The sequence below is a fragment of the Symphalangus syndactylus genome, chromosome 18 (assembly GCF_028878055.3).
Source record: "Symphalangus syndactylus isolate Jambi chromosome 18, NHGRI_mSymSyn1-v2.1_pri, whole genome shotgun sequence".
NCBI lineage: Eukaryota > Metazoa > Chordata > Mammalia > Primates > Hylobatidae > Symphalangus > Symphalangus syndactylus.
In genome coordinates, this window is record NC_072440.2 from 38,250,276 (window position 1) to 38,276,101 (window position 25,826).

A 25,826-nucleotide genomic window follows, 5' to 3' on the forward strand; every position below is an offset into this window, starting at 1 on the left:
ATGTGATATAGAAATCTTCCTGACTTACTCATAAGACTGCAAGCAAAGATAATTAGTAGATAAATAAAACATAAATTCACTCTATATACAACTCAACATTTTAGGAAAAAGACATATACCCTATACATCATAGACCAGGAAATTTAATGTCTACAACAATAATTTCCCCCAAAAGTGCAAATTCATGTATTTAACTTTAATGCTAAATTTTAACTATTTATTTTTACTATACTTTAAGTTCTGGGATACATGTGCAGAACATGCACATAGGTATACATGTGCCATGGTGGTTTGCTGCACCCATCAATCCGTCATCTACATTAGGTATTTCTCCTAATGCTATCCCTCCCCTAACCCCCCATGCTTCCCGACAGGCCTCGGTGTGTGATGTTCCCCTCCCCGTGTCCATGTGTTCTCATTGTTCAACTCCCACTTATGAGTGAGAACATGCAGTATTTGGTTTTCCATTCTTGTAGTTTTAACTATTTAAATCCTAACATGTCTTTATTACATGCATTACAATGTTGCCTAAGCCTTATATAAAATGTAAGATTTGCAAAATTTATGTCTACTTGTTAATGGCTGTCTACAATCAAAGACAAACCTCTCAACATTTAGCTTTGAGAAGGGAATGCAAAAAGAAACATAACTCATGTATTTATACATTTGCTATTAGATATTCCCACCGTTGGGCAGGAACCAGAATCTGTATGTATGTAAATTAAATGGTCCATTAAAATGTTTTAAAGCCTATCATGTTTTTACTCTTATTTACATTTATAATAATAAATGCTATATTTACAACTGTATAATTAATCTTTGTGGGCATTTTATTACTGAAGCTTAATTCTTCAGGCCTTCAGGGAAAGTCAGATTATCTGTTGGAAAAAAAAAAGTAGAACAATTTGGTCTCTCATTCCCAGAGATGGATGCGTGAATTTGATTTACCCGCCTACCTTGGTAATGTAATGTCACAGGCAGAAAGCAAAGGAGAATTCATGGACATGAAGGACCACTATCTAAGTCTTTGGTGTCCCCTGTCTACTGTTTGATTTGGTTCTGATTTAGGTGTGATTTATCCCAACATCAAACTCGCTTGCCCCAGTAGTTCTCAAAAGTAAGGGCATATCAAAATGCTGGAGGCATATTGTGAAAAACAGATGCTGAGATACCACTTCAGACCCACTGAATCAGAATCTTTGCTGGGGATAAAAACGGTGGGAGCGGTAGAATTCCGTTTGGAGAGAATGTTAAGCAGGGTGGCACATTTTAGATCTTAATAATTAAAAGTATTCATGATCCTGAGGCATCAGACAGACACCTCTCCGGTGTATCTAATAAAGCATATATAAGCCATACCGAATGAGGTATCTGTCTCACATCATGGATACAGTTACTTATAGGTGTTAGATACCACCAAATCATTATGCAGATTTTAAACTGGGCTATGAAGACACATTTATAACTCGCTTATGCTGTGTCTGGTGCATGGAGCTATTCACAGCTTTTACTTCTAATTGAAGACTTAGTGCTTTATTTTATCTTACTTTGCTGGAAAACAAATTCAAAACAAGAAAGAGTGAAGGTCTTTTGTTTACAAAGTTAACATATTCATCTTAACTGTGATCCAACTGCCACAGTAACACCGTTTTCCAAATAATGCTTTTACATTTATATTTATGTAGCAGTGTCCCTTTTTGTTAAAATTGATTTCTCAAATTCAACCTATTCAGGCAGAATTTAGGCAGCAGATGTCTATACTGCAGAGGTGATTAATTCAGCCTCTTTTGGGGACCTAGAGAAGGCCATCTCCTACAGTTTTAGTGTTTGCTGTTAAAGCTAGGAAACATTAAGTCGGTGGCTTACAAAGGCCTTGGTCGACCTGTCTTACAGGCAAAATCCTGACATCAACCATTGGCACTGAGAGGGAAAAGGCAAGACAACAAACTTTAGTGACTCAGGCTCAAAAAGATGTCTTTCTTTACAGCAGAGAGGACAGAACTAGAAGACCTCTGAAAAATGGTGTACACTCAATAAACACACTCTTTAGAAAAGATTTAAGTTTTATCCTGAATTAAAGTCTCCTTTCAAAGGGGTAACTAATGCCTTTATTTCAATTTACAATTTTGCTGTAGTTGAAACAGCCAGCTCTTTCGTCACATTCCATCCTGAATTAAAGTCTCCTTTCAAAGGGGTAACTAATGCCTTTATTTCAATTTACAATTTTGCTGTAGTTGAAACAGCCAGATCTTTCGTCACCTTCCATCCTCTATGGTCACTCCACATAATTCTACTGCCGTAATATAGTGTGGTGTCCTCTACAGGAGCTGTCAGAGGACAAGTCATTTTCCTCATTGTGGAGGCTAATGACAGAGGAAGGCCTGATGTGCACCGGGTTCTGCTCCCCCAACAAACCACCTTCCTTTTAGCTAAATGCCAAGGAAGTAAATAAGCAGCACTGCCATCAGCATATATCTCAGGGAACTCAAATAGACCTGTCAGGGTTTATGGCCCCTCCTCTATTATTTTCCTCTCTTCTGACTTTATTATTCATCTCTTATTATTTAATTTACTTCAACAGTTCAATAGTATACGTATTCATGTACAGAAATAATCATGTATTTTATATGGAAAAGAGCAATGAAGTATTTGCACATTCTCCAATGCTCATTAAAAAATGCAGAGTAAAAACACAGAGTGCTTTTCAGGTAAGTTATTTTCCATTACTTATCTAATAAATGTATTAATGATTACTCAGTACACAAATATAAATATTTAAGTGCAAAGTTCTCAGGAAGTCTTACTATTACATAATCCAACTCTTCAGATTTATTAAAAGAGATCAACTATGTTTGCAGGCTTTAAGAATAGTTGGCTCCAATTATTTTTAAAAGACTTAAAAAAAAAAAGCTGGTTCACAAATATTTTCCTTAAATATTTACCGCTGCCCTCGAGGACTCCTATCAACTGCCACATCACAATGATGATGGTAATAGCAGCTCACTTTTACTCCTTGACCATCCTGACCTTATGAAATGGGCACTCTTCAGTGTCCACATTTTACAACGAAGAAAACTGAGGCCTGAAGACATTCAGTTACTTGCCCCTGGTAACAAAGCTGGAAAGCAAAGGGCCAGTATTCTAACTTAGGCTGTCCAACTTCAAAGCTGGAACTCTTAAACACTCTGAATAGTCTTACAGTGGGAGGTATGAGAAATGCCATTGTGGGGGAGATGGGAGTAATAAGCTCTTCTAGTCAACCTGGAGAGATTGGAGGCCAGTTAAATGAGAGAGGGATGGGCGAGGAAACTGATCACAGCTGGCAGCAATCTTTTTAAATTATGAGGGTTGGGATGGTGTCAGGGATGATCAAAGAGTGTGAGGGAAGGCAAGATGTGGAGGCGAAGAAAGGATGAAGGGTATTGGGCTAAAAGTAACCTGGCTGTTTTTGCATTCCCCAACAAATTCCTCATGGGCTAGAGATTTGTAATTCCTCCTAATTAAGAGACATAAGTTCAAAGACTACTTCTTTGGCACTAAAGTGAAATGTAAAAACTTTTCATATTAAGAAAAAAAAGGGATCACTGTATATGATCATAGATTCTACCCATGTTTTTTTAAAACTTTTTTTTTTTTTTTTTGAGACAGAGTCCCGCTCTGTCACCCAAGCTGGAGTGCAGTGGTGCAATCTGGGCTCACTGCGGTCTCCGCCTCCCAAGTTCAAGTGATTCTCCTGCCTCAGCCTCCCAAGTAGTTGGGATTACAGGCACGCGCCACCATGCCTAGCTAATTTTTGTATTTTTACTGGAGACAGGGTTTCACCATGTTGGCCAGGCTGGTCTTGAACTCCTGACCTCAAGTGATGCACTCACCTTGGCCTCCCAAAGTCCCAAGATCACAGGCATGAGCCACCAAGCCCAGCCTAAAACCATTCTTATAGAAACATCAAGTTTTACTTATAACTTAAGGGCAAAACTGGTAATTTTTGAAGGGAAGTTCAGCAGTACTTAGAAAATTCAAAATGCATATATCATTTATTCTGGCATTTCTACTATTAAGAATCTATTATATCTATACAAATTCACACACACACACACGCACATGCACACACACATTCACACATAAAGATGGTCACAGCAACAGTGTATATACAGGGAAAAATGGAAACAACCTCTTCAAACTCATTCAGTGAGTTAAAAGCTAAATATATCCATACTATGAAATATTGTACTACAATTAAAACAGAACTATATAATAACAGTACTAACATAAGATATTCATGATATATTAAGAGAAAAAACCGAAGACTATTTTCTGAATTATTTATTTTAAAACTTCATATATATGTGCACATGTCTGCACATGTGTGTTCGTGAGGAAAAATGTCTCAGAATATGAACCATGCTCTCCACAGTGGCTGCCTTGTGAGAATAAGGGTGCTTTTGGAGACTAAGGGAGCTGTTGGGAATGGGGAAAAAATGAGGACTTGCCTTTTTAGATTCTTCAATACTACTATATGAATTCTTCTTTTATAAATTTTCTTTAAGTTTCACTCGACTGCACTTTAAGATAGTATAGTGAAAGCAACTTTAACTATCTCCTACAGAATATATTTGCTAATTATATAGACCATCAGAAGACCATACCTTTGTTTTACCAACTGTCAACACCAGAATGTTCTATTATACAATAGAAAGGGTATGATAGTAATAATCAAATTACCTCCCTAGGATACCTGCAAAAACTGGTTGCTAAGGCAAGCCCAATTACAATAAACACAACCATCCACAGGGAAATAAAAGGAAGGAAAATGTGACGTGAGGCCTCCATCAGGTGACTCCAGCTGTCACTCACTGGTAGACTGGAACATGAAAGTGTACAAGTTCTTAAAGAATAAATACCCAACTTCCTACTAAGAACAAAACAGAACGAAAAATGACAGTCATACTTTTTGCTTAACAAATATGAGTGCTTATTACACCTTAAGTATTGTGCTTAGATAAGCTATCAGGATACACAGGCCACAGTTTCAGCCTGATAAAGCTCACAATCAAATGAAAATGAAGAGCTAAGCAATGAAGATGGGACTGCTGAATAGATTTGCTTGTTTGTTTGCTAATATCTGAGATAGTCTGAATAGACTGATATACAAGGTGGCCAGGACACAAAGGCATTCAGAGGCAAGGTTAAGCAGGACAGGCAGACTTAAATGGAATTCTTGGTCTTGGTTGTGTAAGAACCATGCTCAAATTGAAATGGAAGAACAACACATGAATGCACACCTGGGTGAAGCTACAGAAGGTACGCCTTTGCAGTACGGAGCCTAGGTTCCTCCTATGCCTCTGTAGATAACCACCAGCAAAGACACAGAGCTGGAAGAGATCTTAGATGTCATATGTCAACCCTCATCCGATATGTGAATAAATGCCTTCTGCATTTGGTTAGCTGAGATGGCATCTCTGGACACATGACAGGGAAGTGAGGGGTAAGTCTAGGCTACTTTCAGGATTAGTCCAGGCCCTGGGAGTAAAAGGGCCACTGAAATGATCCTTTCCTCTTTTCCTCTATTCTAGGTTGGGGTCAAGGCCACAGTTTCCCCTCAAACAGTCCCTCTTTGTGGTAGTCTGCCCAGTACAGGCTCGCCCATAGGAAGATTAGTGTAAGGAAAAGCTGTAGGAGAGAAAATAAAAGAGGAGGAAATATGTGCCAGAAAGTCAGGGAAAGCAATCTGACCTCCAATTATAGTATTATCCATCCCTTTACTGGCTTCTCTCTTCTTAACTGTGATGAGTACTTGTGGATACCCCAACATGAGGTAAGGTCAGTTATCTTTTTTATAATTATCCATCGTATGATTAAAATTATCCCAACACTGTTAGAGACGATTAAGAGAATTTTAAATACGAGAAAAAAATGGGTCCCATTCAAGGTCACACAGGTAATACGTAGTGGAGACAATACTGGATTCTAGGCCTCTAGATTTCAAGTTCAGTGTTCTGTCCCTATACCACAGTTTACCAATCTACAATATGTCTCCTTTAATAGGAAGCATAAAGGACAGAAAAGATGAAGTTAATTAACTACGAGAGTGGGGTTAGTACTTGGAAATCTGTAAGTCTCTAGAAAAGTACTTAGCAAAGATACCAGCTTCTTTTTTAAGAATATGGAAGCTAGAAAGTTTTATTAGAACATAAAACCAAGAGCAAACAATTTTGCTTTAAAAATACAGAACTACAACTGGCAATCTCCTTAGTGGGCCACTAACATTAACTATCTTACAGCCTCTTTTAGCATGTAGTGGTTAATTTTATAATCTAATTAAAATTATGTGGGAAATTTTATGAAAACATATTGAAATGTTAAAAGGTCTACTGACAAGGACTGAACTATTATGATGACAAACTATATTCCAACAACCTTCACTAAATCTGTGACCTTGGATAAGTCATTAAACTCATTCTCCTTGATTTCTTTATCTACAAACTATTGCAATTATAAATTACAAGAAAATTCCTCACAAGGAAATTGTGAAGAACAATGTGTGTGAAATAGGCTTGAAAAACTTTAATTCCCCAGGATAAAATCTTTAAAAAATAAAATATTGCAAAATAATAAGAAAAACAACTACTAAGAACAACTACTAGGATAAGTTCACAAGGAAAAGGGGAAAAACCTACTGTTATCAACATATTTTGTATTTACTCATAAATTATAATATGTCTTTCTTCCAAAAAAGATTTGGATAAGCTAAATCTTGTCTTTACGATGCCAACTAATCAAGTCTAAATCATATCTTAACCCTTTTATCTATGTGAGGTAAAAGTGATGCTTTTCCAAAGAGAAAAATTAAATCCTCCCAATATTCATGTTCAAGACTTTTGTCTCAAAGAAAAAGTGTATCCACAAACCACACAAGAAAGTACTGCTTTAGAAACAGATTTCTTAAAAGAGAGTGCCTTGCATACAGATCTTTATAGGCAGGTAGGATCATGTTGTCAAGTAACAGCAAAACATTTTTAATCCCACCCCCTATTAAGTCATTAACAATTAAAATAAGACCCTCCAGGAAGCAGATTTCCCATTTCATCACTTAAGGTCACCGTGGCTTGCTTCCTACCTCTCTTCTTTTTTTAACACTTGTCAAACTAGAATGGAAGGCAGGAAGGCAGCTCATGTAATTGGTCCATTTCCAGGCTGGGAGCAAATTTGATGATAAATTAAGTGAAGAGAAAGCTGGCGGGATAAACTGCTCAAGTTTGCTGCTCTGGAGAAGCTGTTCCTATACACAAGTTATTAGGAAATCATATTGAGTCTAAAGGTAACCTGCAATCTATCCTTGATAGGCTTTCCTATTTTAGAAACTATGAAAGAACTACATCACGTGAACACATTCTCTCATCCAACTTTAGTTTACATTGTTCCATTGGTTCCATTATTTCAAAACAGATTGAAAAATCTTTCTGATAAGAAACTTTAGGGGCTACTATCCTTCAAAACAAGTAAGACAAATGCAGAACAAGCAAATGATTATTGATGGGAGACTTTCAGTTTTACTAAAACTCAAGAGAACAAAGTGACACTAGCGGATTACATGACCTAAGGAAAAAAGGAAGGAAAAGAAAGAATGTGTAAAAGTTTGAAGAAATGGTGTATTCTGTTCTCTGCTTCTACTGAACAATTTAATAAGAAGCCACAAACAGAGAAATCTCTGGGATGACCGTGAGCTGGCCCGAATTTTCACAAGGCAGCAAGATTTGAGGTAGATGATATGACAGGGCAGAAGCCTACTTGAAAAAGTCCTTGAATACATGCGCTTTTGGAGGGCTGAAGGTACTTCTGTGGCAGCGTTGTTTACACTCCTGTTATTTAACATTGGCAGACTCTACCAAGTCAAATGCTTTACACACCTTATGACAGCTACTTTAGTAACGCTGAGCCTGATATGGGGAGTACTAGAAGAAATACAACTATGTGGATTTCCTCTGACACAGAAACCACATTAAAAGTAACTCACAACACTAGGAGACTTATAAAAGAATGTTCACAGCAGCTCCTTTCAAAACTAGGCCTATCAAAAGTGAACAAGGACAAATAAATAGTAGTATTCTCATACTCAGAAGACTCTAGAGCTGTGCTATCCAATATGGCAGCCACTAGCCACATGTGGCTACTGAGCACTTGCAGTGTGGCTACTAGTGTTTTGAGCTATGTTGTGAGGTGTGAAACAGTAATCAGATTTCACAGACTTAACATGAAAAAAGTAAAATAACAACGTTTTTCTTGAATATTTATGAATATTATGATATGTGTTGGATCGATATTTTAGATATATTGAGCTAAAGAAAATATACTACCAAAATTAATTTTACTTGTTTCTTTTCACTTCTTAAAATGTGGCTATTAAAATATTTAAAACTATGCATGTGGTTAATATTCTATTTCTATGGGAAGGCTCATGTTATATTTCTACTAGACAGTGCTTCTCCAGATGAATAAATTACAGGTATGTGAAAAAATATGGGTAAATCTTAACATGATTCTGAGTGAAAGAAGTCAGGTAATACAAGAATCATACTGTATTATTCCATTTACACAAAGTTTAAAAACAGATAAAACTGAACCAATGTTTAATAATGTCAAAAACAACAAAACACAAACCGCCAAAGAACTGATTACTACAAAACTAGGCAGTGGTTACCAAGGGGAAGAGAAAGGAACTTGTGACTGAAAGGGGTTACTTGGAGCCCTCTCAAGTGCTAAGAGCCATCTATTTCTTGGCCTGGGTGACAGTTCACTTTGTTAATCTGCACATTCATATTGTATGTACTTTTCTACATTTTTATATCTCATAATTTTTAAAGTTTACAAAAAAGGACCTCAAACTGCTTTTCTGAAACATTTTTATTTGCTGTCAACTAATCACTGAAGAAAACCTAAAAGAATAGGGTTGAGAGACTAGTCCTAGATTTCAAATCAATATAAATAAAGAAATGTAACAACGTTAGGTCCCAGAGCTGTTTAGTCAAAACTGCATTACTTTTTTCAACATATTTTTAAATATTTTTAAAATTATGTCCAAATGTTTTAAAAGCACAAGCAACCTATATTTTGACAACATTATTTATCCTATATTAATGTACTCTATGAAATAAGTGGTAAGTATATTTCTGAAAAGTTGCACCTATATATTCTTGTGAGTTGACATATTTGCACTGCATAAAATAAATACTCGATAAATGCATTCACAAATAAATGAGAAAACATGTTCAACGTATAAAAGTTTTCAAAGAAAACTTTTTGTATTTTCTTATACAAAATATTCATATTCTAAATTCTCTCTAAACAAGCTGTAATGTTTTTCTAAAAATAATTTATTTTCCTAATATGAGGCAACCGGTCAGAAACTTTCCTGCACTGGAAAATAAATTTTAAAAGAAAATGAAAAAATTCACAATATGCACAAGTCAGTGTATTGAAAAGGGTGAACTAAATAAGTGTTTTGCATAACTAGTATCTAGTACTTGATGAAATGTGACTACATTTAAAGGAAGTATAAGAACCAAGCTTTAACATGTATGATTTTTCTGAGCACAAAAGCCTTGGCACCTAACACGAAATGCTTCAAAAGAAATGTTTTAGAATACAAATGTAAAAATCTCTTTTGACCAACTAAGAGCAATGCTGATGATCTATTTCACATTTAATTCATTTTTATGCAGAAGAATTGAATTTATAAGTGAAGAAGGATCCAGAGAGGAAATTTAAAGAGTCAGTGTCTATACTCACCATGAACTTGGTTGATTTCTGAATTTTGGGAGAGAATTTCATCTGCTAATTTTTGAGCAGTTGGCAAAACTTCTGTGTGGTGCACTGTGATCAAATACTGTACAAACTTTTGCAGTTGGTCTCTATTCATTTGAAAGAGAGTCTCTGAAATGGGAAGATGCAGTTTGACCTGATCTGGCTTGCGGATGCGGTATAAAGACAGTGCCACAACATGGGCACAATAAAATATGTCCTTGTTTCCACAGCTGCAGGTCACTGAGGTAATCTTGCAACGATCAAAGCTGATGGCCACGTTGCAAACAGTTTCTGGCTCCGATTGTATTGCAGGTTCTGTCACTGTGCCGCTCAAGTGGAAACCTTGAGGGTGAAAGAAAGAGAGGGAGGGTTTAGCTTCTGCATTCAGATGCTATGAAATGCTCTAATTCTTTGAAATGTGTGAGACTTGACAGCAGCAAGAAAAAAAATATGACAGCCTTTATATTCAAGTAAAAACATTCAGGCCACTAACCACTACCACCACCCCCTTACAGGTAAAAAAAGAAAAATAAATAAATGGTATTCAACCAATATGCTAAAGTATTTTACACAGCCATATGAAAACATATATTGCCGTACATCACCATCATACCCATAGGAAGTGGTTAGATCACGCACTAAGAGGCCATCATTACTCTACTCTGAATCAGTGCTATAAAGACAATAATCCCCTAGATCAGTGGGATCAGTGGTTTCTTCTTTTTTCTACTCCTTTTTTAAAGTAGAGTCACCTAGCTCAGCTTTCTTCTCAAAAATAAACAAACTCTCCCCACCTTTATTCTAGGCAGCCACTAGCTGGCTCCAACCAACCAATACTGCAACTCTAAGGGGGTCCCTTTCACGAACTTTGACCAGATAAATTTTTAAATTTAACAATCCTTTCTGCAACATGCATAACGTATACCCCAATACGGCAATGTCTATGAGCAGCAACTGCTTATAGAATTGCAAGGCCCACAAAATCTCATATACACTACCACCTAAGTAACTTATAATGATGATTCTCTTCCATGTCACATACAGAGGAAAGCTATACAGATGTACAGTTATTACACACACACACACACACACGGTACAAAATTACCAAGGTGGGAAAAGCCTTAAAAGGCCTTATACCTTAAACTTAGACCCACACAGAAATCCTCTATGACAGTGGTCCCCAACCTTTTTCGCACCAGGGAGCAGTTTTGTGGAAGACAATTAGATAATTTTCCATGGATGGGGGAAGGGGATGGTTTCGGGATGAAACTGTTCTACTGTTCCACCTCAGATCATCAGGCATTAGATTCTCATAAAGAGCATGCAATCTAGATCCCTCACATGCGCAATTCCCAATAGGGTTTGTGCTCCTATGAGAATCTAATGCCACTGGTACTGGTCCATGGCCCAGGGTTGGGGGACCCTTGCTCTATGAGCTCCATGACCAATGGCCATTTTGCTGCCTATAATGGTCCACACATGAGGCACTCACCCTGCCCCGGGGGCCAATCCTCCTTGGACAGCACTAGCTACAGCTTACTGCCAACTGCAAACTGCCTTCCACCACCACTGCCCACCAGGCAGTCCTGACCAGCTTGGCCAGAGGACAACTCCTCCACGCTCTCTTTCCCTACATTGCATAGGAAGGCTATCCTAAATTGGGGTGGGTGGTAAGGGGGAGTATCCATTCAGTTCCACCCTCTCTCTCTCTCAAAGCCATATTCAGTGGCCAAGGATAAGCCTGAAGGGAGCAAGAAGAATACAGTTTTGGGAACCTCCATGACTCAGACTGACCTCAGGATTTCAGGTACCTGACAGAAACTTGAATGCTACACAGTGAAGCCCTGGGCTCTCTCCCAGTCTTCCTCTATTGATGCTACTTTAATAAAATTCATCTAGCTGGCCACTGTTTCTTCCAGTTCCCCTTCATTCACAAAGAAAAGGACTGCTACCATGTGGGGACTCTGGAAGGGGTGGTGCACATGGAGCTGCAGAGGTAAAACTCAAGAATGATGGGCAGACACGATGGTAAGAGTTTACACACAGGACATCTGAACGCCGCTTACTGTCTTCCCCTGCAGAGTCCACCCAGGCCAGAGAGCTGAAAGAAATGCTACTCTTAAGAAACCTTTCAGAGGTAATACAATTTCACCTTGATCATTCTTAGCAACATTTAGTAAAAGGAGAAAGGTGGGGCAATAATCTTTGTCCAATGAATCAATGAAAAAAGAGCATTCCCTAAAAACAAGTCACTATTACTGCTTCACAATAAGAAATTTTGAGAACTGTCATATAATAATCTTTGGTTTTCTTTCACAAATATTCTCACTGTTTCAGAATGGATATTCCAGTCTCCTTTATCTCTTTTAATCAACAACTTTTTCTGAAAAACCACAATTAGAGTACATAGTATATATTCTAAAATGTTTAAATATCTATATTCCCATGAAGAAAAAGTCACATGAAAAAGTAAACACCCCAGCAAATCTCAAAAATGAAGAATAATGAGGGTGGTCTTGCTGTAATATATGTAGATGTACTATAAACCTACAATAATTAAAAATTCATGGGACAGGCACAGATCAGGACAAAAAAATTACCAAGAGAGCATAAGAGAGAGTCTGGAAAGTTCCCAAGCACATTCTGTACATTTAGTTCAAGACAAACTCTCTTTCCACCTGTCATATATGTACTTGCACAGGGAAACCAGTTATCTTAATAGGAAAACAGTTATCCTAAACTGACCATTTATAAAATCAGTCTCTTCCCACTTAACACTATCACATCTCTCTTCACCAACCAACTCAATGTCTTTGTCTCTCTGCAAAAGTGATATTGGAGATAACTTTTTCCCCATCCCGATACCTTGAAGATGGAGAACTATTCTAATTACAGGCAAAGCCAAGACAATTAAGGATCCAAGAGTTAAACCAGTTAGTATTTAAAGAGGCTACCAGGAGATAACAGATGCTTCAAAAAACACTGATTTAACTATTGGCCAGGCGTGGTGGCTCATGCCTGTAATCCCAGCACTTTAGGAGGCCGAGGCAGGCGGATCACGAGGTCAAGAGATTGAGACCATCCTGGCTAACACGCTGAAATCCCATCTCTACTAAGAATACAAAAAATCAGCTGGGCATGGGGGCAGGCGCTTGTAGTCCCAGCTACTCGGGGGGCTGAGGCAGAATGGCGTGAACCCAGGAGGCGGAGCTTGCAGTGAGCCAGTGAGCCAAGATCGAGCCACTGCACTCCAGCCTGGGCAACAGAGCGAGACTCTGTCTTAAAAAAAAAAAGGTTGGGGCGGGGAGGCCTTATAAAAACTGGTGAAGCCTTCAAATAGTTTCTGCAAAAATGACCTGCTTTATTCACATGAGTTATACAGTACAAGTCAGAAAAGAAGTATATTGAATCTTGACATTATACAATTATGCAGAAGGAATCCCACATATTATACAGTTTAGTTACTTAAAATTTACTATTCTTGTAAAGTTTTTTAAAAAGCAAACTATAAAATATTGTGACCTCCAAAACAATTTAAATCCAAGAGAAATGTGAAGGCACAAATAAACATATACATGTCTTACAGCGTAACACTCATTATTCTGAGATCATCACAGATTACGGTGTTTTATGAATGTTCATTTTCCAAGTAATTCTAGATTATCTTTCAAATGCCCAAAAACTTTCAACCATTTTTGACAGAAATATTTCTAAATGTCATAAATTCTACTCTGCCCCCCTAATCAGGAGATCATTTAGGGTGTTACCAAATGAGGAAGAACTCTAACAGATAACTGCAGATGGCAGTATTTTTAAAGTTGGCTCTTTTTGTTACCTTTCTTCACCATCAGCTACCAGGATGACTCCTCTCCTATACTGCGAACTTTCTTTATAGAAACTTCTTTTCCTCAGTTAATGCCATCTCTAATTTGACTAGCTTTGTGGCAGCTATTTAATGCTCTGAGGCCTATTTGTTTTGTTTCGTTTGGCGGGTGGGGGTGGGGGTTCCCCTTACCTTTAGGTGAGCATGCTAAAGGAGAGAAGTTTTACCTTAAATACAGAAAATTATATACATACACATAAAGGGCAGCTGGTATACTACTTTGTAGGACTGCAATACATTGACTCAGTCAATATGCAGGAATTCAACCAAGCCTACTTCAGGCTTGTATAGTGGTGTATTTTGGCCTCTCCAATTTGAGAAACCTTCTTTGAAATTCTACCAACTCATTCTCTGTGGATCCTAAATCATACCAGAGAACCTACAGGACAAACAAGGACACTGTTCCTCCCTCAATAATCCCAAGAAGGCTGTAAGACATCCCCCTGCTGGTCATACCTCTTAGGTTTTGTTTCAAGACAAAATAGTGTTCCTGAGAATTGATTTTGCCTTTCTGGAGTTTTGGCAAACTATGATAACCAGCTGTTTTAGGGCTGCAAATGCAGAATCTTCCTCTGGGATAGTTAGCTGTTCCATGTAACAGAATTGAGCATACAAAAAGGGACAATCCTGCACTCTATGCAAAAACACGGATAATTAACTGTAGAACTAAAACTTAAATTATATAAACCTTTTCTTAAAATATTTATTTGACTTTATAAAACATAATCTGTGAAAGACATTTAATTCCACAAGAGCTTCACAGAGCAGTCAAACTGTTTTATCATCATGCTGTCACAGAACCCAATAAAATGTTAGAATCCCCATTCTTAATCTTCAAGAACTGAAGAAAAACAAAGCACAAACCAAGGCATGGTGTTGTATAGTCCTTGGGAATAGACTTTGGTTTGGATCAGGTTCTGCCACTTAAATGCTACGTTATCGTATATTATTTAACCTCTCTGAATCTTGCTTTATTTGTGTGCAAAATGTGGCTAGAAATACCTCCTAGGGTTGTTTGGGGAATTAAAATGAAGTAACATATGTAAAGCACCTGGCACACAGTAAAAGTGCTCATTAAATTTTATTTCCCTTTCCTTCCCTTCCCAGCTGGAGAAACAGGGGAGGGGTGTGGACACATTCCCTGTCACCCATAACACTTTCTTTTTCTAAGCTACTGGAGTCCTGAGGGGAAGAGGGGTCTTGCCCGTGGAGGTGGCTTAGAAAATGAGAGGGATCACTGAGAATGTCTCAGTTAAGTGAGTCAGACAATACTAGAAGAATCACTGCTATTTGATGGCAAAACCAAAATATTTCAAAGAGTTACTTATACCGTTACTCAACCCAGCTCCCTTTCCCTATTTTCCTATTAAGTTCTGTCAACTCACAAATAGTTGATTTTGTAAAAGAGTGTTACTTTCATACAGAGAGAAACTAGAAAATATTACGGGAGAATCTTTTCTAGTAACTATAGGATTCTAAAATGTTATAATGCAATGATTCTCAACGTATGGTCCTGGGACCCCTAAGAGGTCCCTAAGTCTCTTTGAGAGGGTCCACAAGATCAATGTTTTAAAAAATACTTATATCTAGACATTATTAACCCTTTAAAATCTTCTTCATGAATGTATGTTTAGTTTTCCAGTATCACATTAGTATGCAATGTGTAATGTAATGATATTACATTCCAGTATCATCACAAACTGAACACAGAGACAGCAAAGTCCAGCTCTCTTTTGATACAGACATTAAATAGGCTTGCAAAAATATAAAATAATGTCACCCTGTTCACTAAAATATTTTCTGTTTTGAGAACTGCCGATTTTTTAATAAAGATATATTATGTTGTGAGTTTATTACTGTTATTTGATATATATATATATTTTTTGGGTTTTTTTCCTTTTTAATTTCAAACATAGTAAATATCACTAGATATAATCCTCATAAGCAAAAGCACTATGGGCACTTCTATTATTAAGAGTGATACCAGAAAGTTGAAGAACTGCTCTTATAATGCACTGCCAACATGTGGAAGAAAGAACTCTTCTCTATGCCATTGATGTGGCATCATTTGCACTTAGCTCTTATAGTAGGTCAAAAAGACTCAGTAGAGAAACACTGAAGGGGCAAAGTTCTCACACATGAACACATATTCAAATCATCTATGTTAATTTCACATTAACAAAGATTAAGGTTTCTAGAAAGCAAATGTTTAATTCTTCATTGACATTCCAAATTAAGCTTAAGAAATTAAGCTTTTCTTAAAACACATTTTTCATATCTTAGGTTAAATTTTAGTTGCATATTAAAGGGAACAAGGAGACACATGATATCAGACTGAAAAAAAGGGATTTTAAAATACACAAATAATTTCTAAAAGTTGGCCATTTTGTGCATATTATGTATATGCACTCAGTTAACTGAAAGACTGTTATAAACTCAAAGCATTAGGAAATTTCTAAGCTAAAATAAACTGGCAGACATGAAATAAACATGCACACTAAAAACTACTGCTTTCATGGCACGTTCTTTCAAAAAAAAATATGCGCCCTGTGTACAAGGCACCCAAGTAACATATTCTTTGTTGAAAAAGAATTTAACAGAAGCACTGGTGTAGTACTTACACAAATACATCTTTCACCCTTTTCCTAAATAAAAAGAACCCCCAGGGAAATTAAAGGCAGAAACCAAGGCAATGTAATGTTATGGCTGAAAGGGTGGCAAGGGTTGTGAGGAATTTTTCTGTAATTTTTTTAAAGGCAAGTCTAAAAATGCAAAAGTGTTAACACTCCCATGATAATCTATTCATTGGTTAACTAAGCCCACTGCATTAGCTAAATGTATAGTAACTAATACTTGATTATGTAACCTTGGTAAAGTAGATGAGTTAATCATTGCCCAAAAAAAACCCTTTTACCTTTCCCAACTCTGAGAACTACTGCACATAATCTAACACCCCACACTACAATAATCGATATTAAAAACAAAAAGTTTTAATGTAAATCATGTACAATTTCCAGATCAGCAGAACAAACAACATAAGGGCCCAAGATGGAAACTTGTATAAAATATCATATTCCTTTTCAACTCCATAATTTTCTCAAAGGGAAATCCTAAATTAAAGGGACTGCATCCTGTGAGCTAGCTAATTAAATCCTCTGGCACTAATTTCTAATGCTAAGCTTAAACAGCTTATAGAAAGACATTAGGAGATTTTGCCGGCAATCACTAATGAAGTGGTTTTCATCTTTCTGAAAAAAATATTTTTTAAAGGAAAAGCTTTATTTTAAGACTACCTTAAAAATGCCTATTTAGAACTGAATCAGTCCTACACTTCATTAATGTTTGAGAGAAAAACAATGGCAAATTAATGCAAAGGCCAGACTGTAAACCACAGCATACCATACAAACAACATAAAAATTTACGGAGCATGCATTGGATGGGCCCAACTAAGAGTTCCCAGCAGCATTCTGCTCAGTATTGGTTGTTTTCTCATTAATGTAGATTCTTACACCATTTTCTTACAAGAATCCAAGTGAACAGGATACCTGTGTTAGATATGAGTGGCATTAGATAATTATTTAAATTATTTTTGAAAATAAGACTCCTATCCACTAATTTGGATATCTGCAATGGGCACCTAGAAGAAGCACTAGTTTAAGGGGAAGTGTTGAACTAAAAAAAAAAAAAAGTCATATCACTCCATCATACCAAATCCTGAAGCACATAAGGGTTCCCTACCACCACCAACAAATTACTATCAACTAATTTTTCAAGATGTATTTCTATATTTTAACTTGCATATTTAAGGGAAACAATCATTGTCTAGCCTCAAATTCTGGGTGGGCAGTTGGGGAGGGGGTTGTGATTAAAAGAAAAATTGGTGGAATCTGAATTATTTTCACAACTGTAACTCTGCAAAATGCTTAGGAATGTAAATTATTTGCCCCAATCTTTTAAACGTAAGCTGCTTTCTCTGATGCCAACCTTTTCTAATACAAAGAAAGCAGCTCTGGCCTTCCACCCTTCTTAAAGGTGGGGGCAGCCCTTCCGCCCTTCCTCTCTAGGATCCCTTGTCACCTGCACACCCCACATTGCCTCTACCTCAGTTCACTGCTGCTTCCTCTTACTGCTCACTTTGGCCTCTCACCTGGGTCCCAAAATTCTGAAGTGCAGATGAAGTTCATTAGAGCCCTTTGCTGCCCAAGTGGCAACCCTTGGCATCTCTGCATACTTTGTCTTGCCTCCCAAGGACCGGGTGTAAACAAGGAGGAAGCAGAAGATCCTTTTACCTATTTATTTCCCATTGCTGCTCACAGCAAAACAACCTTTGGAAATGCTTAGCTGTTTGCTTTAGGAGTGGTGGTGAAGAGGAAACAGGAGACTAATTCTGTTTACCAGGGCCAAGAGGAAGGGGAAAGTATGCTCAGACCTGGGAGGGGAGAATGTAGGCCTTTGGCAGCCAAATTCTTCCACCCACACTCTGGAGCTCTCGCCTGATCCCTCACCCCAACATGAGTCCTCACATTTTGGTGCTAACCATTCCTAATGCCTTGCCCTATGCCCAGGCTCTAACCCACTTAATTCTCACAACTATCCTGCAAAGCAGGCATCATATTCCCCTTTCTACAGGTGAAGAAACTGTGTTCTCTAGGAGAGGCCGTGGTAGAACACACTCTGGATTAAGTAGAACTGAAGGGAACACAAGGTTTCTACAATTCAAACAATAAACTTACACAAATAAAACCTTTCTACTTCAACATATAAATGATTTTAAAAGATGAGGGAGGCAAGGAGTGGTGGCTCACGCCTGTAATCCCAACACTTTGGGAGGCCGAGACGGGCGGATCACTTGAGGTCAGGAGTTTGAGACCAGCCTGGCCAACAGGGAGATACCCCATCTCTACTAAAAATGCAAAAAAAAAAAAAAAAAAAAAAAAAAAAAAAAAAAATTAGTCGAGTGTGTTGGCATGCACCTGTAATCCCAGCTACTTGGGAGGCTGAGGCAGGAGAATCGCTTGAACCCAGGAGGCAGAGGCTGCAGTGAGCTGAAATTGTGCCACTGCACCCCAGCCTGGGCAACAAGAGTGAAACCCCATCTCAAAAAAAAAAAAAAAAGAAAAGAAAGATAGATGAAGGAGAGGCAACCTAACAGATCCAGACACTTGAGTAAACTCTGTTAGGGTTAAGAAGCTTGGAGGCACAGCTCTTTCATCTCTGTAGCCCAAGGATCCAGCACAGTTCTTAGAATAGGCCAGGCCCTTGAAAGTAAATCAAATGAAAGAACTCATGGGGTTCTTCCAAGTAATGCCCACCCTGCACTGTAAAAGTCACAAATAACTAAATGATCTGGCCCCAAGCCCAGGATACTTTAACTTCATGAAAGACTGTTTTTAAGAGTCCACTCCTCTCTATACTTCAAGTTAAACGAGAAGCTCAGAGATAGCAGATATCTGTGGAGTCCCCATCACAGAGGACCATCTTGGAGGAGGTACTCCAGAAGAATTTGTTAAGATGAAAGAACACACAAACACTCTTGGCATGTGGAACATATAGATCGGTGGTTCTCACACTGGAATGTGCATATGATAACAAAGATTGCTGGACCCCATATGTCGAGGGTTTCTGGTTCAACCCAGGTGATGCTGATACTGCTGGTGTCCAGGGACCAAAGTTTGAGAACCACTGACTTAGAGGATTAGAATTACAGCCTCAACAAGTCTTTTCTAGCCAAGATATATTTGAGCAAACATAGTAAATGGAACAGTGAAGAATGTATAACTCATGATATTAAAAATACATACAATATCTTGCTTATGTAACCTAAATGTTCCCATTCTAAGTCAGAAACTGGTCTGAACATTACAAAATAAAAGTAAAAATAACATAATAACAAAAGCTGTTACTATCACAGTTATTATTACTTAAAGCTAGACCATCTTTTCAGTAAAATCTTCGTTAAAAATCTAAATTAAAATATTAAAAGTTTTAAATAATCAGAGAGTATTTACTTCTGCAAAGAGACTGTTTTACAACAACCCCAGATTCCTCATAATTGGGAGTTATTTGTATATTAGAAGCAACTCAATTAATGAAAAAAATATATAGGCAGCTATTTTAGTAACACATTTTTCACCTGAGGCAAAGTACACCTTATATGAGAAAGTCAGAGGCAACAGAATGCAGGATGGCACAATGTGGGGTAGGACTGGAAACAGAATTAGCACTTTCTAAAACAGGATCGGTCTTCCTTCAAGCTCCATCACTATCTCAGCTTAGTGAACTTAGCCTTGATGTTTTCATCTATAAAAAGGGATAATAATACCTATTTTGTAGGACAGCTGTAAGGACAAAAACTGACTATATACAAACCATCACAACTCCTTTTATGGAATGCCTGCCATCATCATTATTGTAATGGAAATGCCACATACTCTGGGAAGCTTGGCGTTTTCAACACATGCACTAAAACCCTAGCCCGTTAGTGTAAGTGCACTTACTGCTGGAAATGCCAAGCTCCCGGGAGCATGCTGGCATTCTACTACAATAATGGACTAGGGTTTGTTGTTGTGCTAATCCATAGCTAATATATCCATACTTCCAAACTAATAGAACTGCCATCATTTTTTTCTGTTGTTTCAATTTTACATAACACATTTTTAAAATGTAATCTGAAGGAAAATGAAAAGGATTTAGAAGACTTAATTTTTCCACAAAATAACTTTTAGTTTTAATCAGTTAAAGAAATGTTTCACTCTTCCCTTTGAAGATTTCTCTCTACTAAAATAGAAAACATCCCTTTTATCCCTAATGTTTGCCTTTCATGTGAGGTATATAAAATTATTTTTTACAGCTCAAGTCTATCTTGTCACTGAGGGGAAGACTAATTCAAAGTTGAATGCAAGAGTAAGGAGATTTGTAAATTCTTGTTTTGGGAAGAAAAAGTGACCACAGCTTTTCATCTTCACTAATTTATGGCCTGACAAGCAAAGTGAAGTCAGAGCTCCAGCTCTCCTCAAAAAATCTCAAGGAACACTAGCTCCTGCCAGGACTGTAAGTTATTGTCATTTCCCTTACTGTAGAGAGCCAGCTGGGAAGAAAATCCTCTCTGCCCAATTTGTATGCTTTAAGAACAGTGAGGTAGATATATTTTTACCTTGGCTAAATGGCACATTTTTTCTTAAATACATAATGATGAAAAATAAGCAAAGAGGTCATCTGTTCAAAATGCAGATAAAACCGGCTAAGTCATTACCACCCATATCTTGGAGCACTGTAATTACAGGTAATATTTTATTTTCCTTGCTTTAGTTGGTTGGGGGGGGGGTGTTTTTTCCTGAAATTTCTACAATGAGCACATGCTGCTTATAAGAAAAAAAGTGCTTTCACTGTTCAAAGTCTTCCTGTGTAAAGAATTTGACTTATAAATGATTTCCAGCACCTGTTCTGCGAGCCTGGTAATAACCACACCCCTAGTACAAACACTGAGAGTCATCAATGCAGCTCTGCCTTACTGACTGGTCCAGCCTACTATAGCAACAGGGCACTCCAAAGCTTTCCACTGGATGCTGAACCCACCTTATGGCTTAGCCGCAGTCCACAGAAGAGGACTGGCTACACAACTCAAAAGTAAGACAAGGCAGACAGACTGCGACTCTTGATTCTAATTTCAGCCATTATGTAATTTTAGCCCCACTGGCAAGTTATTTAATATTTATTTCTTGTTCCCTCTTTTTCTCTCACTTATTAAATAAGGGAAATAGATAATGAATGATTTCTAAAAAATTATGGAAGGAGGCAGCAGTAATAGAGAGCCAACTATGACAAGATATGGGGTGGTAGTTGCTATACTCACTTATATAGCAGAAGACTTTTGACCTCCCCTGGCTACTACAGGGTTGAATCAATGGTCATCTCAAATGACCTGGTGGCTTTGGCTCAGGAAAGGGGAGACAGAAAGAATAAATATGACAATAGCTGCAGTCACATTTGTGTCACTGCCATTTGGGGGGAAATTTTTTAAAAACTTCAAAATTAAATACAAAAGCAAGTAAGCGTTTAATTTTTACCAACATAATTTTTACTCATCTGCCTGAAAGTGAGATTCTTAGGGCATTATATCTTTTTGTTGTGTTCTACATAGCTGGCAAAATTTCCAGCTGTATAAAGAAATCTCAAAATACATAAATATAGGTAGGGATTATCTATGCAAAATATAATAAAATATAGAATAAATAATACAGAAACATAAAATAAAACCCATTAAAAAACGGAATGAAACCTATGGATCATCTTGTCTGTCTTTGCTACATAAAAGGATGTATTCTTTCTCTTATTATTATATATTATGAACATTATATATTATGACTACTCAACAATCACTTCCTTAATCCTCTACTTCATAACAGGAAATATACAAGTCTCCCGGGAGGCATCCATGAATAACACAGGGTTCCAGTTCTGAGAAGTCACTGCATTATTGGACAATTTGAGTTAACAAGACAGATTAAGTTGGATTTGGAAATAAGTAAGAAGAGATAATATCTAATACAATGTAAATTTTAGAAAGAAGAGAAACTACAGTACAGACTCCCATTTCTGAAGCCATGTTCTATGTGTGTTAACGGAAGAGGGAAGGGTTCCCAAGGTCTTACAAGTTTGGATTAATTTTCACCACCTTTTGAAGATTCAAAAGCACATGAAAATGGTAACCGCTGTAAGAACTCATACAGTAACAGGACACCTAATGAGCTCTATTTACTAGCAAAAGGTCTAGAATAACTGCTGTAAGATATAAAAAAAAAAAAAACCATAATTCAGGATAAGCAGTAGAGCTGATAAACAGAACTATGGGCTCAACTGAGTTTAGAATCATCAATCAGCATGAGCCAACTGAAAGGATTTTGTGATTTTTCTCCAGGAGTTCAAGACTACCTGGACATGTATGGCTGAAAGGCTGGAGATGCCGCATCATCAATATCCCTCCTCCACTATGAAAGAACCAAAGAATCAAGTATTTAATGGAAAAGGTAAACATCGTTGAAAGTCAACCTTCTTATAATGCCAGACAAAAGAAAATACACCAATGCTGTTGTTATTTGCAGCACAGTCAAAACTTTATCTGGCATACTCTCAACCAGAAGTACCTATTAATACTTGATTAAACAGAATACCACACACTCTTGACTCACATGGCTGAGAAAGTGTTTACAATATTTTATATCCAAATCCTTAAAACTTGAGTGGCAAAGCTCAAATTCCCTTTGCAGGAGGACCTGAAAGAGTCTAACATGAAAGTACTGCATTGGACTTTATTCTATAATACAACAACAGAGATCCATGGCTATATGCAAAAAAGACTGTTAAGATCTGGTGGCACTTAGAAGTACCTAGAACAGTGCCTGACATATGAATACTTATTGAGTGAACGAATAAACAAAAATGTAAAGCTTTTATTTAATACGAGGTTAAATGAAATCTGAATACTCTACCAGAGAGTTCTATTGTGAGAAGCTGCAAGATAGCAAAGTCTGAAAGCAAATGATCTATGTATCTTGCCCATGATGCACATATGAAAGAGTTGTGACTAAGAACTAAACTCTTATTGTAGATAACATCCTTGATTAAAGTGTGACTTTTACAAAAATCTCACAAAAATTCCACTAATATTATACACTACACTACTATACACAAATAGAAATGTGTTTTTACTTACTTCTTCTGAAAGCAAAGCGTCTATAATATAAAGGAACAGATATATTCCATTTTATTAGCCCAAAAGAGCATGTTTGTTGGATACTGATAACAACGTTATAGAAAAAAATCAGCTACTGGCCCAGGGATCTAACTACAATTTTCCTTTCAATATCAAATAACTGTTAAATAAAGCTATTTATGAATAATGATTATCTCATGTTGCTAAACTTTAGGATTTAAAATAAATTTTACAACAGATAACTATGAATCACTGCCAAATTTTTGACTTCTGTTCTTTTTTAACAAGAAATGTAAACCCAAATGGTTTCAAATGTGAAAGAGTGCTAATTAAGTAGCAATTATGTACAGAGTGGCTTAGGCTTCAGAATCAAATATGTGTCTGAAGAATGGTAGTATAAATGGAATTAGAACTGACCTGGGAAAGAGACTTGAGCTTTAATCCCAGCTCTGCTACTAATTAGCTGTTTACCTCAAGTCTTCGGCTTCTTTTTTTTTTTTTTTTTTTTTGAGAGGGAATCTCGTTCTGTCGCCCAGGCTGAAGTGCAGTGGCATGATCTCAGCTCACTGTAGCCTCCATCTCATGGGTTCAAGGGATTCTCCTGTCTCAGCCTCTTGAGTAGCTGGGACCACAAGGGCCCGCCACCACACCCAGCTAATTTTTGTAGTTTTAGTAGAGACGGGGTTTCTCCATGTTGGCCAGGCTGGTTTCCAACTCCTGACCTCAAGTGATCCACCTGCCTCAGTCTCCCAGAGTGCTGGGATTACAGGCATGAGCCAGGGCGTCCAGACTGGCCTCATCTGTATACCTGCAAAAGAAAGCTGAAGGACTAGATCAGTGGTCTCTTACCTTCTTTTTCAGAAGGTTGGGAGGGAGTGTAGATCACTAGAGAATCTGAAAAAGGGCAACAGATGTTCCCCTCCAAATATGCACAAAATTATGTAGAGTATTTCAAAGTTTAGGATCTCTGTTACCTACTCATTTATTTAAGGGCATTCTTGTAGATCTCCTCATAGATCCTCAAACTCTAAAATTTTTAGATTCTAAGTAAGTCAAAAGCAGCCAAAATATATATACTCATAGTCAAAATGCATGGTGAAAACCTAGACTTTTGCCTCAAGTTATTTTTTTCTTTGGTTTATAATAAATACTTTTGAGGATGCATTTTAAGAATTTTATTGTATTTAAAAATGTATATTTGGTATATTTCAAGTCATTTAGAGGTAACTGGAATACTTATCCAAGCATCTACATACTCAGAGGCAAATATATGTATCCAACCTCGAAGAGACTATATTATTATCCATTCTTGAGAATAGATGATGATTTAAATATAGTCCACATAATATGGGGCATCAAATGATAAAACAAGAATAATTCTAGAAGAGGTTTTTAATGGGAATTAAAGAGGGGGAAATTTGAGAACTAACTGGCATAATGTATGTGATTCAATGACTGATTATTGCCCTATTTCATCATAAAACTAAAATAACATACAGATTAAATGCAGACAAAAACACAGTACTTCAGTATCATCAGATACTAATCAAAAGATATATGGGGCCAGGTACAGTGGCTCACACCTGTAATCCCAGCACTTTGGGAGGCCAAGGCTTGTGGATCACCTGAGGTCAGAAGTTCGAGACCAGCTTGGCCAACATGGTGAAACCCCATCTCTACTAAAAATACAAAAAAATTGGCCAGGCATAGAGGCAGGCGCCTGTAATCCCAGCTACTCAGGAGGCTAAAGCAGGAGAATTGCTTGAATCTGGAAGGCGGAGGCTGTAGTGAGCCAAGATCACGCCACTGCACTCCAGCCTGGGCAACAAGAGTGAAACTCTGTCTCAAAAAATTAAAAAAAAAAAAAAGATAGAGGGGCCACTTATTTAGTCAATCACAACTGTTATGTTTACAAAGGATACTTTACTTGCCTAAAATATAAATATATTGGATATATAATCAAGGAAAATTCCTCAATAAAAACAAAAACAACAAAAAGAAAACTGCCTGAGAACTGAACTATATGGCTAGTTTTCAGGCTCCAGAATTTTGAGGAAAAGGGAAATGGCCATACATGAATAAATCGAACACATTAGCTCATCAAATGTTTCATAATAATTCAAACTAATTTCTTTGGCACAGTATGAACCCTGCTACTTGAGGTTAAAATGAATTCGCTTCTTCTAAGGTAGACAGATAGTCAGAAATTGGAAAAGGTTTAATCTTCAACAGAAATTGATTTCCCTGCTTCAGAAACCTATAAATGTTAGTACTGTAAAATATGATAGAAGAAAAGATACAATAAATGACAGCTACAGCTGTATCTTACTACTGGTCTAACTGGTTCTCTTTCACTTCTCTCTCCTCATAACATTTATTCTTTCAAATTCTTTCCACACTTTCAACCTCTACTGAACACATTTGTACCT

The 25,826-nt window shown here is 37.2% G+C and overlaps 1 protein-coding gene across 1 annotated transcript in view; it reads right to left on the minus strand.

Annotated features, from left to right (window-relative positions):
- Positions 1-25,826, minus strand: part of ZSWIM6 (zinc finger SWIM-type containing 6) — a 221,674-nt gene that overhangs the window by 74,841 nt on the left and 121,007 nt on the right. Inside the window, exon 2 of the mRNA XM_055252129.2 lies at positions 9,787-10,143. Within this exon, the coding sequence (XP_055108104.1) occupies positions 9,787-10,143 (357 nt within the window). The remainder of the gene's footprint in view (positions 1-9,786; positions 10,144-25,826) is intronic.